Source organism: Brassica rapa, chromosome A02, assembly GCF_000309985.2.
Source record: "Brassica rapa cultivar Chiifu-401-42 chromosome A02, CAAS_Brap_v3.01, whole genome shotgun sequence".
Classification (NCBI taxonomy): Eukaryota; Viridiplantae; Streptophyta; class Magnoliopsida; order Brassicales; family Brassicaceae; genus Brassica; species Brassica rapa.
The window spans coordinates 15,796,796-15,816,253 of NC_024796.2; the positions used below are offsets into that span (position 1 = coordinate 15,796,796).

Genomic DNA, 19,458 nt, shown 5'->3' on the forward strand with positions numbered 1-19,458 from the left:
GTGGAAGATGAGTACCATCTGATTAAAAACCTGCAAAAGAGATAGATTAGTAAGAAATACATGAGACAAAACTATAAAATTCATATAAAGTTTGGTGTTTTAAGTCAAAGAGATTAGAGAGAGGTTGAAGAGTTTTAGAAAGATGAACATTACATTTTTGTTGCAGCTATTTGAGAGGAGGAGAGAGAATATGTAATTTTTTCTTTATATAGGGAGACAAAAATCCAATTAGGTTAAATATTTTTGATTCAGACGACTTCCAAGACGACTTACTTGTAAGTCGTCCAGAAGAGTTTAATATTTTTAGCGGGAAATTAAAATATTTTTAGCGAGAAACTAAAATAGAAGACTTTCCAGACGACTTACAAGCGTGTAAGTCGTCTGGTTTAAATTATTTAAGCGGAAAAATAATTTTCTTAAACATTTTAGGCGGGAATATTCGGACGACTTCGTCTGTTTTAATTTCTTCACCAGACGACTGAAATGTAAGTCGTCTAGACCCTAAACATAATCCCTAAACTTAATTAACTAACTAAACACTTCATAAAATCAAATTAAACTTCAAAAGTGTTTACTATACACAAAAATAAACACATATAGGTAAAAAATTAATTTTTCAAAAAAACATTCAAGCTTTCCAAAATCTAACCCTAAAAATACATACAATACTACAACATATGTTGTCAAATCCTAGACCAAAGAATACCATGATTCACTACCTACACTCATCTATGTTGAAAACAATTCAATTTTGTTATATTTTAATTTATATCACTTAAAACTGCTTATAATTACATGATTTTAATTTTTCGCTTATCAAAATATATTTTTTAAAATTTATAAATTATTTTTAAGATCAGCTACACTAGATGACTTAATTTGAAGTTGTCGAGACGATTTCCAACATCTCAGACGATTCATACGACTTACTTGGGCTATATTCATAAAAATAGCTTCTATTTTTTTGTTTGGTCACAAGGGGCTGGGATGTAGTTTCACAAGGCTTTTAGGTTAGTTTTGCATTTGATTCAAGTTTGGGTATAGGTTTGAGGTTAAAGTTAAGTTGTGGGTTAGTTTTGGTAAATTTCCGATAATCAATATATATTAAATAAAGGAAATTGCCACAAATAGCATATTCATAGTATCACTTTTCATGTTTACACTAAACGCTTTTACCATCACTTTTATTGAAGGGTAAATGACAATTATACCTTTAAGGTTAACTAATCTAGACTTAGGGTTTAGAGTTGAGGGGTGGGATATGGTTTTTGGAATGCGAAATTTAGGATTCTAATAAATATATAAATATATACTTAAAAAATATATAAAATTTTTTAAAAAATAGTTTCAAACATAATTTTCGTTTTTCAAAAAGAAATTTGAAAAAAAAAAATAAAAAATTTTGAGAAAAAGATTTCAAAAAAAAAATTAAAAAAGTTCGAATTTGAAAAAGTATAATTCGAAAACATAAAAAAAAATTTATTTTTTATTTTTTAAAATTGTTTTAAATTTTAAATTTTCTTATTTTTTTTTTTTTTTTGATTTTTGATTTTTTTATTTTTGATTTTTATTATTTTATTTAAATAAATGATTTATTATATATATAAATAACAAAGGCATAAGAGTCTTTTGCCACTTAGTGAAGAAGATATTTTTGAAAATATCTCCTTAGTGGTGGTAAAAATGAAAAATGGTACCATGAAAGTGGTAAACATGTAATTTCTCCATTAAGTAATTGTTTTTTAAGTATAGTTTAGCTACATTAGATATTTACTAACTATTTCTATAAATTTTCAAACATTTTGGACAACTTCAAAATATTCTATACATTTTGGATATTAAATATAAAATAGCTAATATATTCAAGTATATAAATCTAATTCGGATACTCGAAATATTTTTGTTCAAATTGGATTTGGTTCCGGTTCTCTAGATACAAAAATTTTAAACATTTCCGCATATCTAACAAGTTTCGGCTCATGTTCAATACTACTTTCTCGGATCGGACTCATTTCGGTTCTTCGGATTCGGATTTTTTGCGCAACCCTAAAATTTTTAAGAATTTTGACAACATAAAATATTCCGCGCTTCAAAAGGTGTCGGTAAAAAAGGAGACGGTTTTAAACATGACAGATTTATCTATATTAAATAATATTTATTAAAATTTTAATTATAAACTTTCTGTATTTTTTAATTAAAATCCATCTTTCTTTTTGAAACATAAATATTCTATTAAAAACTTTTTTTATCATGTAATATATGTCATTTCAAATATTTCTCTTTAGAATTTCATTTATGATAATAATGTGAAATCTATTTCTAACCAATTTAGTTATACCAATTTTTATATTTTTCAATGATATATTTTTTTCCTATTATAAAATTGAATCTTAATATTTTTAATAATATATTTAGTTGCATTCGAAATTATTATTATTAATATTTCAATTATTATAATCTACATGCATATTTTATTTTATAATATTATGTTTGATAAATAAATAAAAAATCAATCTTTGTGTACTAATATTTTTATAAGTATTTTTTCAGTAAAACATATTTTTATACAAAACTAAATAGTTAATTCTATTAAAAAGGATCAAAACGGGTATGAAATTTAAAATGAATCTGTCAAAAATTAGACGAATCTAAATATGAGAAATTAACCTATTTTAACTCACGATAAAAAAAGATTTATCTATTTTAATATTTCTGACTAAAGTGACATAGATATTTTTTTGGTTTTCACAACGTAAAAATCCCGCATTTTAAAAGCGCAAGTCAAAATCTAGTTTCTATTAAAAAACAAATCCAAAATCAGACCGGATCCGTTAGACGCTATTGGTGACTCCACTAGAGAAAAAACGTAGTATTCTATTAGTTGATTTTTAAGTGGGATATTTGTATGTCTACCTAACAACAAACAATAGAGAAGCAAGAATCGAGATTCTAAGAGGTGTTTTATTGATCGCTTGAACAAAAACTATAATTTTTGGAGTATAAATTGTAGCTTTATTCTCTGAACGTCGATCCATTGTTTGAGGGTTCGGGGTAAGTTTTTCCATCTATAATAAACCTTTATGTGATTTTTGCATGTTGTGTGTTTGCATATATATAACGTAAAACTAATGTTTGGTACGGTTAACTGGATCGTTGTAAGCTCACCGAAACCGTTTTTTTTTAAAGATGAATATTAAATATTTTACTTAAAATCAAAAATTAAATTATAAGCAGTCAAAATAAATTATGAACAATAAAAATGAAAAAAATAAAAATTATAAGAACACATGGTAACGTCTCAACGCTTTATTCTATTGTTATTTATAGGATTTATAAGGGATCATTATTTGTAAATTAAATTTTCAAACTTAACTACAACTGGAAATAAAATAAAAACAAACAGAATCAAAATTTATTTGAAGATCAGGAAAATATTTGATTTAAACGTGAAATATAAAGCATTCCAAAATTATCCATATTGGATTAGGTTTTTTTTTCTATATTGATATTCAAAGTCAGGTTTTATTAATACCAAAAACAAACAAATCTGGATGGAACTACATGGCATGATGTTTTTTATTTTTTTTATTTAAATACAAAATCATTTTCCAAATTCTAATGCATCCCATCGGTAATTTTTGTACACTCCCCTTAGTTTTGAACTTTTGATTAAGTCATAAATACAGATACAGACACAAATACAGATACAGATACAGAAAGCAAAATTGAGTTTTTGACTGGTTTACATTATGCGAATTGACTCGCTTAATTGTTTCTTTTGATAAAATAAGTAAATATTATATTGATATAATTAGGGAAAATCAAAATTACTAAGTCAAATATTCAAGGAACCATGTGATACAAATGAATATATTGCCATAAAAGATGAACCTACAAAAATTAACATTTATATAAAGGTCGACAAAGTCGAGTGTTTAATTACAAACCTCTAAGAAGGATCTAAACAGTAAAGAAATCAACCATTCGCCATTTCGAAACCCTCTTGATATTCAATTATGAACCCTTTGAAGTTCTTGTTAATCGTTGTGGCCATCTTGGTGGCCTTATGTCCAGCAATAGTCCAATCTCGACAAATAAAATGTGACCAGTTGGGTGAGAATTGCATCGAGGATGGAGAAGAGACCATGAAAATGAGATTAGGTTTGGATGTGAGCCGTAGGATTCTCCAAGCCACACGATATATAAATTACGATGCATTGAAGCACGACGTACCAGCTAAACAACATGGTCAAGAGGACCGAGCGGATAACACATATCGTCGAGGTTGTACTCTCGCTACAGAATGTTATCGGCTTACGAATTAAACAACATGAATACTAATTTTTATTTTTAGTGCAACACAGAAACAAAATATAGTTTTTTTCCCTTAGTTTACATTTTCTGTGTATGTATTTTTATTACCTTTGATTGGTATCTTCAATAAAATTGAAAAGTTTATTACTATTTTCAATAACATCTAATTCATTGATTCACATAGCTAAAAAGGGAAATTGTATTGTATATATAACTAACCGAGCTAATAATCTCTACCATCTATTATTATGAATTCAGAATAGAGGAAACAAAATACCAACTTCAGATTCTTAAGATTTAAACATTGGAGTATTAAAACGAGAAAGGTTTTCGAAGATTAACGACGGCTGGATAGTTGAGGAAGAATTGGTGAAAGGATCGACTATTTTTACTACATTTATTTTTAACCAAAACAATAGAATGATAATTTCTATTGTAGAGTAATAAACTCCCTTCCAAACATATAACTTGATCCAAAACTCAACAATGAAAATCAAAGGCTTGAAAGCAGTAGCGCTCACAGTAGATATTTCTCGACAACTGTCCGGCCAAACTTCTCTTGAACATCCTTTGGCGTTTCCACCTGACAAATATGAAATGAGGTTTAACTAAAATCCCCTCTCTATTTTTTTAATATATTGATTCTCCTGTCATATAGCTCAGACTACTTACCGCATTCAACGCCTTCAAAACTGCTTTAACTGTGTTGTATGAATTCCTTGAACCAATCACCTGAAGAAAATTGGTTTTTATTAAACCAAAATTGAAATGAAAACAAGAATCCAGTGTTATAACAAGATGAAGCAAAAATGCACCTTAGACTTGATGTTCTTGAACCCCGCTAGGAGCAACATTGTTTTCACAACTCTCCCAGCTTTCATTCCCGTAGTTGTTGGTGCAGGCCATAAATATAACTAGTAGCAGATTCAAGTTTATAAATAACATAAATATAAAGTGGCAAGAATAGATCACGCAGTCAAAAAAAGGGACTCAAATAAATACCTTAGTTTTCTTGTAAGAAGTCTGTATTGCGTGTGCAATGGTGTGCTCCTCATGACGTTCTATGTAATGCAGGTTCTGAAAGCATTTCTCATATGCCTGTTCAGTAGTTGTTAGAAATGAGACCATGAGAACTATCTAAAGACAGGATCTACAAAGATGTATAACAAGAGTGGAATACCGTAAGCTTTTTTTTTAGTTATATGTTCTTCGGTCAATTCAAGAGAATCGAAATCGATGCACAAGTAAAGACATTTATGCACATGTCAACCAACCCAAAGTGGAACATAAGCTTTTCATTGGTATCAGCATCAAGGAAGTCGAATTAAAGACATTTATGCACAAAAGAACACTACAGAGTAAATTTAATTTTTGAGGCATAAACTAAAATTACGTAAAACTCAAGCTTTTAGAATATCTCTCATATCCTCAACGTTTAGCAGTACAGAGAAAAGAAAGAAGAAAAAACACAATTTAGCTTCCCATTGTATCAGAATCACTTAATTGACTATCTTTGCTACAACGAGATCCTGCCATAAGTAACATAGGTACAAAGTGTCGAGACCACATAAGACCTGTAGTCTTCGCCATTCATTCTAGATGAAAAATGGTAATGTGAGATTTACCTTCTGCATTGCAGACTGGCCGGTTTCAGCTTTTGCTTTAGCATACCCGATGACACCTTCGTAGTTCCCGCATACCATCAACGCAGTGTACCTTTCAACCCTGCCACCCTAAAGCACAAGTTTCTCTTTTGTAGCCGAGCAATTGAATTAACAAAGAGAAATGACAACTGAATTAAAAGAGACACAACAATACCTTTGTGACCTTAGCAACTTTTTTAACATCAATTACATGTACATCGTATCCCTGCAATAAAAAAAAGAAGAAGAAATAAACCTGCTCAGAATAAGGAATAGTGAAGAAAGTATGCCCTTATACTTTCTTCATGATTAATAATTTCAGTGATAAATTGAGTGAAAAAATGGATGCCAATACACACCCAGTTCACGAAAACAATATTTCACAACATAATTTTACAATTGAAGCTTTAACTTATTTAAGTAAAATAAACAATGTAGCTATTAGACCACCGGCCCACTCATACGTATTTAACAACATAGCATATGGAATAAATATACAGCAGGGTGGAACCAACACCAAGAATGAAAATCTTTAGCTATGAAATTCTTTAAAACCAATGTACAACACTACTACTGTTTGACTATTTCCTGTGACAGAGATCATAACGAACTATTATGTCAACTAAAAAGTGAGAATAAATGGAGAATCCAGTTAGTTACCTTTCTGTATAAAGGTTGTCTTTTCTTCTCAGTCAAAGCATTTCTCTCCTCAGCCAAATCTCTAATCTCCTCTTCCAACCGCTTCCCCTTCTTCCCGAATGTATGATCAAGCTCAGAAAGCTTACTTTCAAGTTTCTTGTCGATGGCATTGAGCTTCTCCAGCAGAATATCATCCCTTTCTTTCATGTCATCAAACTCCTCTTCATCATCATCATTATCGTCCTTGGCGCCATCTGCTACAAGACGCTCTTCCTTCTCTTCTCCACCACCTTGAACATTGTCACGCTCGATGACCCCATAATTTGCTGGGTTGTTTGGGTCAAAGGCCTCCTTCCACTCAACCAACCTCATCGCTCTGTTAATCTTCTGCTGGAGAATGAACTTGTCTTTCCCTTCAGCTACCTTCAACCGATTCATCAGCTCGCCGATGACTCTGTACTCAGGTGCAAGTTTGAAATGTTTCTCCTCAAACTTGTCGAGTTTGGTCATCCACTTGTAAGCCTCATCGAGTGTCTCCGACTTGGTGAGGGTCTGGAGAAGCTCTTTATGCCTCTGGAACTTCTTGTTGAACATGTCTTCTTTCTTCCTTTCTTCGTCCCAATCGACTTCGTCAAGCTCGCTATCCGAATCCGACGATTCCTCGCGCCGGTTCAGCTCACCGTCGTCTTTCAAGTTCTGCTTCTTGAGCTTCTCTATAAACGGCTCGATCCCGAGGTAATCTTCCTCGTCTTCGTCGTCGATGTCTTTGCAGTCCAGGCCTTGTCTCTGCCTCTCCTCTCTCTCACGCTGCTTCTCCTTCTCCACCTCCGCTAGAAGATCGCGCACTACTCTGTCCGCTTCCGCCGGGGACATTGTGGCGGCGGAGGAGAAACGGTGGGTCTGCGACGAGATCCATGGCGTTGTTCGTATGGGAAATGCGGGTCCTGAGGCATCGAGAGGGGAGATGTGACGGGAGAGAGAGGATCTAGGGTTACGGCGGAGGAGAAGACGGGTCCAGGAAGAGGCGCGGGTTCGGAAGGACATGGTTCAGTCCAGTTCCCTCTGATGGAAATGGAGGAGAGATTTTGGAAAAACCTCTCTGCCATTTGTTAGGGTTTTTCTTACCATTGGGCTTCACTCTTAGGCCCAATATGGTCAATTTGAGGCCATAAAGTTTACTTGGGTTCCGGGTTGATTTCGAACTCTGTGACTACCTTAACAAATGTTTATCCCCTATATATTAATTTAGAAACATTTAAAAAAATATAACCTTAAGTTTGTAATAATTAAAAAAGAACCTTGCTGAGTTGTCAATCAATTAAGATGTCAATTTACCTTACTTGATAGCTTTACAATCAATTGAAAAAAAAAGGTTGGTCTAAATTTAATTCTCATCTTCACTAGGTACATTATTTACATAAACTATACTTATAAACATTTGGTTAACACGAGCATAATAAATTAGTGAGACACAAGCATAATAAAAAATTGGTCCATAATAAAACGTTCAACAAGTCATCTTACATTCGGTTATGTACTACGAACCTTTGACTTACATTTATATGAAACAATTTAGAGAGCATTACATTATGGGTTACTTTTTTTGGATCTATAACATGTTGAAGTACTTCCAGCTGGAGGTGTACTTTGGAACTACCTTTTTGATTTTCTGTTCCCAAAGTATCCTTGATAGAAATGAGACTTTGGTCTTGAAAAGTAAATACTTGTTGGTCTCTTTTTGTTACAATTAATTGGTAGATTTATTGAATAGTGTGCTTTAATGGGAACCGTTAGATTAAAGTGTGATAAACCCAATCTAACGACATGTGCAAAAAAAAGTACAAATCAGATAAATATGTATGGTCAGATATGATGTGGTCAATATTTTTAAATTGAAATATATGACTACTTTTTTGCTCTTCTGTGAAACCACCACATGGTGGTTGTTGCCTTTTGTGGTTGGAAGAAGTGTGGTTGAGTGAAGGATGGTTGGCTGATATGTTGTCTGGTGAAGCTTGGCTTGGTGAAACGTGGTTGTTGGTAGAGATGTGGTTAGGGTCAGAATCAAGGTTATTGTTCATATGGTCAGAATCAGGGTCAGTGGTCGGATTAATGTTCATGTGGTCAAAATTCTGTGTTTATGTATTCAGGGTTTTCTCAGAAAGAATTGCAGCGGTGGTTCTTCGAGTGCGCGGCGGTGGCCGTGAAAAGAGTTGTGGTGATGGCAATGAAAAACTATTGTGGTGATAGTAATCGTGTAAAAAATCAAGATGGTAGTGTTGTTTTGAAAGATCTTCAGATCTGAAAAATATAAAAAAAGAAAGAGAGAACGAGAAGAAGGAAAGAGGAGAGGCAAATGAAGAAAGTAGGACAAGAAAAAAAAATGATAGATTTTTCAAAGAGATATGGCGTTTGACAAAGGAGATGTGTGGGAGAAAAGAATGAGAGAGAAAACCAATTAGAGAGTTAGGACATTAAAGTTCCATCGTAAATGTAAAGGGAGATTGATTGAGTAAAGTAACTTCACTTTTCTAGTTGGTTAGAGTTCAAAGGGTTTTTTAGGTATTTTGTCTAAAGAAAGTATGTGACATGCTCAAAGTATGTCTAGATGTAAGTTGGCAATGAAAAAGTATGTCTAGATGTAATTTTTTCAACAATTTACATATGATCATACAACTTAACATTAGGTTTTCTGTAGATATCTTCACAGCTAAAACCTTACTACAATAACTATGGGGATCAAAGCTTTAGTGATCAATTAGTGATTTGGTTTTAATAAGTTCTGATCTCTTGGACTGGTGAACAATATTACTTTTACATTGTCTTAATAATCATTTATCAATCTCAGAAGCTTCGTACCTTAAACAGCACATACGTAAGAGATTATATACAGAGCCCGTATCGCAACAACAAGAGAAGAACAGCAAACTGAGCAGAAGAAGATTGTATACTTGGTATGGATTATTGTTTAACCGTTATATATGTAAATTAATAATGGTTAACCAAACGAAATCGAAATATGTTAATAACGGTTAACCTAATCGGCTAACCAAATCGAGATTATATACAGAGCCCATATCGTATTTTGTATTGTTGATGTTGGTTTGATGCAGAATTTTTTTTAATTGAAACGAACGAATATCGACTTGGAAGATTGACTTACTATTACGTTTGTTATCTTTTCCTTATTAAAAGAAATAATTAAAGATTAATATCTGAAAAAATCTGATGATTAAATATCAAATATAGTGTCTTGATACACAATTTGGTAATATGTAATTAAGGAAAATCCTATTTAAAATGTAAATACTTTGTTATCAAGGCAAGCATTGATAATATTTATTTGGGAATTAAGGAAACATATAATACATGCAATTCATAGTAGTTAATAGGGAATATAAACGACCTTAAAATAATATCAAAATCTTTATAAACCGATCAAACCCAATAAACTGAATAATTAAAATATAACAGTATAATTATATGTAAATCATATAATATAAGTAATAATATATATATATATATATATATATATAATTTATTGTATTGCTATGGTCTTCGTACTATTTTAAAATATTGGTTTTAGTAATTTTAGTAATTTTAATATTTTGTTTTATGTTAAAAGTTATTTTCATCTTTTTATCAAATTAAACAAAATATAATTTTACTTTTTTTGTTGAAAAATATAATGTGTGCTAATATTTAGTTATTTAATAATATTATGAATTACTAAATTTTCTTATTTTATTGTATTAAACTATTATCAATAAAAGAAACAACTCAGATATGATTATGAAAAACTACTCACATATAATCATGGAAAACATAATAATAACGTTAATGTAATACACATATATAGCATAATGGAAATTTTGGTAAGAGTAACTACTCTGTTTTGTTAATAAAAAAAATATACATACAAATTGATTACCAAACAAATCTATATATCAAATATTTTTTTCTTTACAACACAATTTCTTAGAACTTAAATTAGGAAAATTATATTGAAGATTAAGAAAAAACTTTGGCACAAATGAATGAATTGCCTAATTGGTTATCGTAGTTTAAGAAAACGCTAATGATCATGTTCTTTCTTATTAATTAATGATATATATCATGTTAACCTAACTTTGATCCTATAGAAAGTATCGGTTGCAACTTGAAAACTTAGAATACCATCATTAAGTATCATCATTAGTGTAGCTTCAAAATCGAAAAAATATAAATTTTATTCTCCTATAAGTTAGTGAAAGAAAATACTAAAATATATCGGATCCATCATAAATTTTAAGTTTTGATCCACAATTCCAACTAAAATTGTTATCAGTTCAACGTGTAGATGATTATACAAACAAACCATACTGTATATATATATACCAAAAAAATTGATCATATATAAATCTTAACATTATCAATACCATATGTTTTATTTAACTCACCCTGCGCAAAATTATCCTAGTTGTATAAATATACGATACGGTCTTTTAGCTTTTGACTTAAAAAAACTAAGAAATGTTTCTTACATATCTCTTATTTAAGAGACGTCTCCTATTGTTAATGACCGTATCTTATATTATACTAATAACATCAATCTAAGAGACCTGCAATAAACATACTTTTATATTATTTTTAACTTGGCTATTATTATTTTTTACTTTACTTGGCTATTAAATAAGCGAATGATTGAATTAGATAAAATATTGCATGGTTTGTGAAAATCAAATGGCTATAAAATATGCAAATGGTTGAACTGGATAAATTTATGCGGAGTAATATTTTTTATAAATTTTTTTTTGTCATCTGGTAGATTAAGATTAGATCAAACATCATTTTACACCAAGACTTTAAAATTAAACTTTAAAATTAGTTTTTTTTTTCTTAATATTAGATGTATCTATACTACTATTTATGAAGTGATTTTGCTGATTTGTCATATTATCCATGATTTTAGCTAATTTTCTTATTAGTTTTTAGCTTAAATCATTAATTTATTCATTTAAATATTATAACTAACTCGAAATTTCTAATTGGAACTAAAATTATAATTGTTTTAACTTTCACAAGTGAAGACTAATTCTTGTTTTCATGTGATGTAAGATGTTTTAAATTTTATAGTTTCATTTTTCTCATTCATTCCAAATTGTATCGGTTATAGTTTTTTTCATCCTTTAGGTATAGTGTTTTCTGGTTGTTTCAATTGCTTGCGTTATCTTCATAATATCACTTTCATTTTGATGAACACTCTCTTTTCAGTGGTTCAATCATTTTGTGCAGATCAAACAATATTTTTTTGTCAAACAATATTATTCTTTGAGTTGTTTGCATTAACGGCTATATGAACAACGTCAAAGCTTAATTCTCTCTTTAGCTTTAGATCCTTTTTTGGGTTCTTGACATCTATATTTATGTGCTTTCGATATTTGTTTTCTGTTTAGTTGGAGTTTTATGTTTTTCTTTCTTTCATTGAGTTTAAAAGACTAAGAAGCAAATCGGTTTTGCTACATGCAGGTTGGAATTATGAATTAGTTATTCTAAATTATTTAATGGCAGTTATTTCACTTATATGTTTTATTACTGTTTAATTTATAAGAAAACTTGTACTTTGATATTAAGTTTAGAGAGTTGCTTATGTAATCATGTTATGAACATGTGTTTAATGGTTTAATCTCTAAAACGGCTAAAGTAGATATTTTTTTAATGAATAATTAGATTTATCATTATATAATTAACTATAATAATAATAAAACTATCATTTCTATTTTTTGTTTATTAAATGTAAACTTATGAAATATTTTGATAGCTCAATGTATATATTTATCAAGTAAACCAATGAAATATTATCATTATCTCAATTGTTTTTTTAAGTTTTCTTCTAAATTATCATCAAACTTTATTTTTTATTTACTTTTTGTTTATTTTATTTTTACTTGGATTTGTGTGTTTCAATGTTTTTTGGTAATTTAATACATTTTTCTGGTTCAAAAATACAACGTAGATTAAGAGAGACCAAAAATTCACATTCTTCGTTGTCCAAAAGAGAAGTTCACATTCTTATTTTACTTTATTGTGTGTAATATTTGTTATGTAATTATGCTTTCATGGTTTTATAGTTTTATAGCTTTCCTTTGGACGTAGACCAAGATAAAAATCAAAGAAAACTAAAATGATTAAGAATATAAAAAATAAGTTATTGTCATGTTTAAATCATAAGAAATATATTAATAACTATTAGTAAAACGATTATGCCCGCATGTGCGGGAAAAATACCTAGTCTATCTATACTATTATTTATGAAGTGATTTTGCTGATTTGTCATAATATTCGTAAGATAATTGTGCCCGTATGTGCGGACAAAACACCTAGTGGATTATTGTTTGAGGTTATAGCTTGATAGAGTAAAATTATTATTTTTTATTTGAAACCATAACAATTAGAGAAATTAGTTTTTATTTGAATTGTTGGTTTTAAATAATCTCCAGTGGGAGAGAAAACCCTAATAATTTAGATTATTCGGTGTTTTGAATCTTTTCTGTCATTGTGATAAGATTGTAAGATTGTAGATTTCCGCCAGGAAGATAATGTGTATGTAAGACCATCATCAAAACACCTGATCCTCGTCTGATCTCCAGTGGTATAATACACATTGTGTACATAATAAAACACATGGTGGCACATACTAAGAGTTTCCATGAACAAGAGGAGTATGAATGAAATAGAGATAGATGAGTAAGTTACCTGAAGCCAATATTACATCACTGTCTTTGTTTCTCAGCTCAGATTACATAAGAAGCAAGGAAGATAGAATAAAGAGAGTATTCCCCTTTTGTTCCCTGTCTATATACAACATTCACAGTCGCTCTCTCTATGGCTCTCATGTAATAAAAATGTACAAAAACAAAATCAATTCTTGAGGATCATTGCCTCCATTTTACTCTTCCTTGCTGCGTGTTTTAGTTTCTCGAGCGCCACAAGCCCCACCTGTCTAACCCTCTCTCTCGATAGTCCTATCCTGTTAATTTCCCAACAATAAAAGATCAAAGATCTTTGTCTGATGGTGATACAATCAATGGGTCAAAAAGAGGCTTAAGGTTGAATACATACCGTTTGCTAATGTCTTCCCATGTGAGACATTCTTTGTCTAGACCATAGTATAACCTAATAATTTCCCTTTCCCGTTCTCCAAGTGTTGCACTTATAAGCTTGCTCACTTCATCCTGCAGTTATATCATCAAATGAACACCAAGTAGAGTACAATTTTCATAAAAAGCACACACAACCAGAAGCATATAAAATGTAACTTCAGTTATGACTGTTGGTTTTACCTTGAGTGCCCACTCATCGTACCCGTGCCACGGATTGTTCTCCAAACGATTATCCGCAATGTACTGAGAATATTAGAACAAATCAGTCAGAATGTTATATACTCAGGGAAGCATGGAAGGTGAAACTAAAACTGTCGTTTTGTTGAAGAGAATCAGAAACAGAGAGACTCACGCTGTGGTGGGTTTCTCCAGGGAGACCGTTCAAAGAAGGGAATGCATCTCTGTCCAGGGAAAATATTTTGCTTACAGCCTGCAAGTTTTCGAGTGCCAAGAGCATGAGCACAAAATACACATTGACCTCAAAAAAAGAAAGTTACATGTTTTTTTTTTTAAAATAAAAAAGTACCTCTGTTGCATTTCTAACTTTCTTCTGAGACATGTTTAGCGACTCTGCAATCCGCTGGAAACAAGAATAAATATAAAACATGAGATACACGTAGACAAGGAGGATAAAGCCAGAATTGTTGAAATGTTAAAGAACATGCTTACATCAATGGAGGGTGTGACTCCTTTCTCTTGAAGTCTAAGCTTTGCGTTTCTGATTAAACCTAGCCTTTCATGCAGGTGAGTAGGCAACCTCAATGTTCGTGAGTTGTCCACTAATGCTCTTGAGACACCCTTTATTAGAAATTTGAAACAACAAAAAAAACTATCACTTTCTGCTTTCAAACAGCAAAAAAAAAAAACATATGAGGTGAAGAGCAATCCTCCTCACCTGTCGAATCCACCAGTATACATAAGTTGAGATTCTGAAACCTTTGGAAGAATCAAATTTCTCTATTCCCCGCAAAAGTCCGATAAGACCACCCTTCAGAGTTAGGAAACAGAAAAAAAATGAAAAAATTGTTTTAAAAAAGTTGATGGAAACAAAAAGAGAGATTTGGAAAATATATAAACCTGAACAAGGTCAGACATTTCTGCTCCCATATTATCGTAACGCTGAGCAATAGACATAACCAAACGAACGTTGCTCATAGCTAACTTCTCCCTAGCTAGATTACATTCCATCAACCATGCCTGCAGCTCGGCACGAGATATCTTCAAGGATACTGCAAGCTGTTCATCAGAAGGCTCACACCCTAATCTATCCTTCAATCTAATAATGTTTTTTCCACCACACAGAAAACAATCAATTTAGTCTTTGCATTTATTAATAAATAAATAAATAGTTTTATAATGTAAATACCTTGACTTATGCTCATCAAGACGAAGGCCAGATTTGATTTTCTTGGACAAGCGCACGACTTCAGCGTGACTAAGAACATCGTCACTTATGACACCCTTCACATAACCACCCTTGACACGGTTGTTTTGGAACAAGTCTGAATTAACCACTTTAATATTAGTTTTCTTCTTAGCACCCATTCTCCTTTGCCGAGCTGAAGTCCCTGAACACGTCACCAGAATCTTCTTCTTCTTCTTCTCAAAGGAAAGATTCCACTGTTTTTCTAACAAAGACCTCTGCAGCAACAAGAGTGCCTCAACGGTATCATCATCCTCGTACTCGTGGCTTTCCTCTTCCAATTCCTGATCAGATCCAGGAGGTAGCCATTGCTGCACAACATCCACGCTCTCCTTAAGAGCCTTGGCAGATTGTGTGTGACGACTTGATGAGTGAAAGCTCGGACTGTAGTTGGATGATGATGATGATGATGATGTCTTTTTCGCCGTTATTCCACTTCTTGTTGAAGCAATATGGTAGTAGTACTGTGATGAACAAAGATCATTTACAGATAGAAATTTCTCGGTGACGTCGGAGTAGTAAAAGGAAGAACTCAACAGTCTTTTCCCTGCGTTGAGTCCTACAACAGCTGTTGTGGCCATCATCCCATATACTTAACAATACTCTTTCCCTCAATTCATCAACTCTTCACTCCTCAAGATCAACCTTCTTCTTCTTCTGCTAACAAAAATATCAAACACTTTAGAAAATGATTATATCCGGCAAAAGAAATGGTTCAATTCATCACAACTATCGAAATTTGACTAAACCTTTAAAACCCAAATCCAAAAACCATGATTCATTCAAGATCAACAGAACGTTTCAAAATTTGGCATAAAGAAAAGAGTTCAGTAAGAAATCAATGTAATTACATTGGTTATCTCCTTAAGAGACAAGGATTATAGATCAAACTTAATTTGGCTCACCTGAAACAAAAAAACTTTGAAAGTCTGAGAGAGAGGAGGGTGTGTGTGTGGCACAGACGAAGCGAAAATGGCTTCTATTTTTTTTCGTTTTATTTTACTCGCAAGAGAGGTTATTGGTGGCCTAAGATTTTGTAAGAAATAAAGAAAAAGGATATATGGTGAAAAATATAATTATTAGGAGAGGATATTTAAAAGAGATATGGGTTGAAGCGATAGGATTGGTGGAAGCAGATACTGGCTCCATGTTTCTGTGGTCGTTAGCCTACTCTCTTTCCTTTCCTTTACATTTACTATTTATTAGTTTTATATGCTTTTTTATCCTTTTCTTTTTATTTATTTTATTTATACTATTACAAATGATCTTTATAAAAAAGTCTACAATACAAGATGTTGTATCTATTTATTAAAAAGTTAACATGCCTTATTTTATTTGATATTTATCTTAATCAATCAAAAATCTTTTTATATCTATATATATTATATTAAAACAAAAATACATAACCTTTTTTTCATATGTGATTTTTGAGTTAATATATAAAATGTACATTTTATTTATCTATAATATCTCAACAATAACTCCACATTACTTCTCTTTTACCTGATATATTAAAATTGATTGTGCCTTTACTTAGCCTTTTGTCGGCATCATATCTTATATATTAAAACATAAGTTACAATCTTGTTTCATGCGTGATTTTTTTTTTAAAATGGATCTAATAGACAAATTTCTAGAAAATCATGTTAAATTTAATCTCTAATCTTATCATTTAAATTTTGGACATACCAGGAATTTTTATTGGGATATCAATAATTAGATTTAAAGAATCGATGATCCATTAGATTTATAGATTATATAAATTAAATAGATATAATTTAATGTTTTAATACTATACCTCCATATGTTAAATATTTAAATATTTATCGATGTTAACTTTTAAAATTATAAAGTTTTTTTTGTTTTAAAATAACAAAAATCTTATTATCTAACAATGATTAATATTTACTACATTAGACCAATGAAAACAAATTTTAAACTATATATTTTATTTTAAAAATTAAACAAAAACAAAAAGTTTAATTATTTACTCGATAATATAAATTTATGAAGCGAAAAGTTTAATTTTTTAAAAACTTTCTAAATTTGTGAAATGTTACAATATATTTGAATATGACAATAAAAGAATATTTTACTAATCAATATATATATATATATATATATTTACGATTTTAATAATGATATAATAATCTAAAAATATATATATATAGAAGAAGATACAAATACATATATATGAAACTTTAGAACAATCTATTCAATGAGAAAAATATACTATAAAATTATTATGTTTAAAAAATTGATAGACACATATATTATAATATATACCAATTTAGAATTGAAAACAAAATATTTATATAAAAATAAATGAAAAAAAAATCTGTGCAGTTGCGCGGATCGAGATCTAGTCTTATATATTAAAACAGAAGTCGCAACTTTGATTCATGTGTGATTTTTTTTTTAAATGGACCTAATAGACATATTCTTAAAAGGTCATGTTACATTTAATCTCTTATCCTATCATTTAAATTTTGGATATACCAGAAATTTTTATTGGGCTATCAATAAATGGATTTAAAGAATATAAGATCTATTGGATTCATAGATAGTATAAATTAAATATATATAATTTAATGTTGTAATACTATACCTCCATATGTTAAATATTTAAATATTTGTCGATGTTAACTTTTTAAATTATAAATATTTTTTTTTAAATAACAAAAATCATATTATCTAATAATGATTAATCTTTACTACCTTAAACCAATGAAAACAAATTTTAAACTATATAGTTTATTTTAAAAATTAAACAAAAACTAAATGTTTAATTATTTATTTGATAATATAAATCTATGAAGCGAAAAGGTTAATTTTTTTAAAACTTTCTAAATTTGTAAAATGTTACAATATCTTTGAATATGACAATAAAATAATATTTTACTAATCTTTATATTTATAGTTAAGATTTTAATAATGAAATAATAATCTGAAAATATATATATATATAGAAGAAGAATCAAATACATGTGAAAGTTTGAAACAATCTATTCAATAAAAGATATACCGTAAACTTATTATGTTTTAAAAATTGATAGACACATATATTATAATATATACCAATTTAGAATTGAAAGCAAAATATTTATATAAAAATAAATGAAAACAAAAACCTGCGCGGTTGCGCGGATCGAGATCTAGTTATAATCTATTTAAGGAGTATTAGTGGGACGTGAAATTTTAATGATTATTAAGTTATTAAATTATAGTGTTATTGGTTAATGGATTATAACATTTTTATTAAAATCCTTTAGTTCGGAACTACGCAAGGCGCTAGTCGGATGGCAACTCAGGACCTAGCGGGTTATCAAAAAATCGGAGAGTACTTGAAAATTACGCGGGACCTAGTTTTAAATACAATTTAATATATTTATAATATAATTAGCTAATTTTAAACATGATGACACATGTTCTTAGACATAATTATATATTTTTTTATATATAAATTTAAACAACCTCTTTTTGATTCGTCGAACATTTAGATTATGATGTGCTTGGTACGAAAAATTTCCTAAATGAAGTAATTATGTATTTGTTTTGGGTTTGATATCTAATTATAATTATTAAGTATTGAATAATTACACAAAGTATGTCAATAATGAATAAAAAATAATCAACCGTGTTTCAACTTTACACAGATAGAAAAAAAAACTTAGGCGGTCTAGGCGGGAATTAGGCGGTCTTACACGGGTCAATGCGGGTCAACGCCTAGCTACATCGATTTAGGCATATTCGCCGCGGTCAACCTCCGAACAACGCCTAGGCGGCTGCGTTTTTGAACAGGGCTAAAATCGTGTTATTAGTTTTATTATTGTTAAATGACTTATAAAGTCTATTGTTATTCAAAATTTTTAGTTTTTTATAAATCTATAACTCAATCAAATCTAGTATTGTTGAGACTTAAATTCTAGACAGCTTTTACTGATAAATTTTTTTTTTAAAATTCTTTGCATATAACCTCTAGATTCGTAAAATCATTACACTAGCATATTTTGATAGACTTTTTAAATATGAAAATCTTTTTACAACTATTTAGAAATTTAACAAATCTCTTGATTCTAAGAAACAACCAACTCTACAAAAATTATACTCCCACTAACCCCTCCCTAAACTTTGTTATCTTTCTTTTAGCGATTATCAGTTCAACCTTCAGATATTTTCATAGTCTTTATGATCTGTTGGATTTTATTTTCCGTGATTGATAACTTGCTAGCTATTGAGTTTGATCTCTTTTTGTTTTGAGTTTTGGGTCTTTGATACTACAACCTTTTTTTTGACA

The 19,458-nt window shown here is 30.1% G+C and overlaps 3 protein-coding genes across 5 annotated transcripts; 1 reads left to right on the forward strand and 2 right to left on the reverse strand.

Annotated features, from left to right (window-relative positions):
• The first annotated feature begins 1,498 nt into the window (after positions 1–1,498).
• LOC103853302 (protein RALF-like 14) lies at positions 1,499–4,812 on the forward strand. The gene has a single exon (XM_033285165.1). It carries the CDS (start codon positions 4,017–4,019, stop codon positions 4,323–4,325), a length of 309 nt encoding a protein of 102 aa, XP_033141056.1. The 5' UTR covers positions 1,499–4,016; the 3' UTR covers positions 4,326–4,812.
• LOC103853303 lies at positions 4,575–7,684 on the reverse strand. The gene is made up of 7 exons (XM_009130223.3): positions 6,618–7,684; positions 6,133–6,183; positions 5,940–6,047; positions 5,317–5,412; positions 5,130–5,228; positions 4,987–5,046; positions 4,575–4,897 (listed from the first exon to the last, which is right to left on the reverse strand). Exons 1-7 carry the CDS (start codon positions 7,638–7,640, stop codon positions 4,832–4,834), a joined length of 1,503 nt encoding a protein of 500 aa, XP_009128471.1. The 5' UTR covers positions 7,641–7,684; the 3' UTR covers positions 4,575–4,831.
• Positions 7,685–13,298: 5,614 nt separating this feature from the next.
• LOC103853304 (RNA polymerase sigma factor sigA) lies at positions 13,299–16,282 on the reverse strand. 3 transcript variants are annotated; one of them, XM_009130224.3, is made up of 10 exons: positions 16,067–16,282; positions 15,105–15,818; positions 14,816–15,014; positions 14,634–14,726; positions 14,408–14,536; positions 14,265–14,318; positions 14,091–14,168; positions 13,919–13,981; positions 13,698–13,810; positions 13,299–13,605 (listed from the first exon to the last, which is right to left on the reverse strand). In XM_009130224.3, the coding sequence occupies exons 2-10, from the start codon at positions 15,743–15,745 to the stop codon at positions 13,497–13,499; spliced, it is 1,479 nt and encodes a 492-aa protein (XP_009128472.1). In that variant the 5' UTR covers positions 15,746–15,818; positions 16,067–16,282; the 3' UTR covers positions 13,299–13,496. The 3 variants fall into 3 exon arrangements, with proteins under 3 accessions (XP_009128472.1, XP_009128475.1, XP_009128474.1); XM_009130227.3 differs by having other exon boundaries at positions 15,105–15,821; positions 16,067–16,225; XM_009130226.3 differs by having other exon boundaries at positions 16,013–16,215.
• Between the last annotated feature and the right edge of the window lie 3,176 nt (positions 16,283–19,458).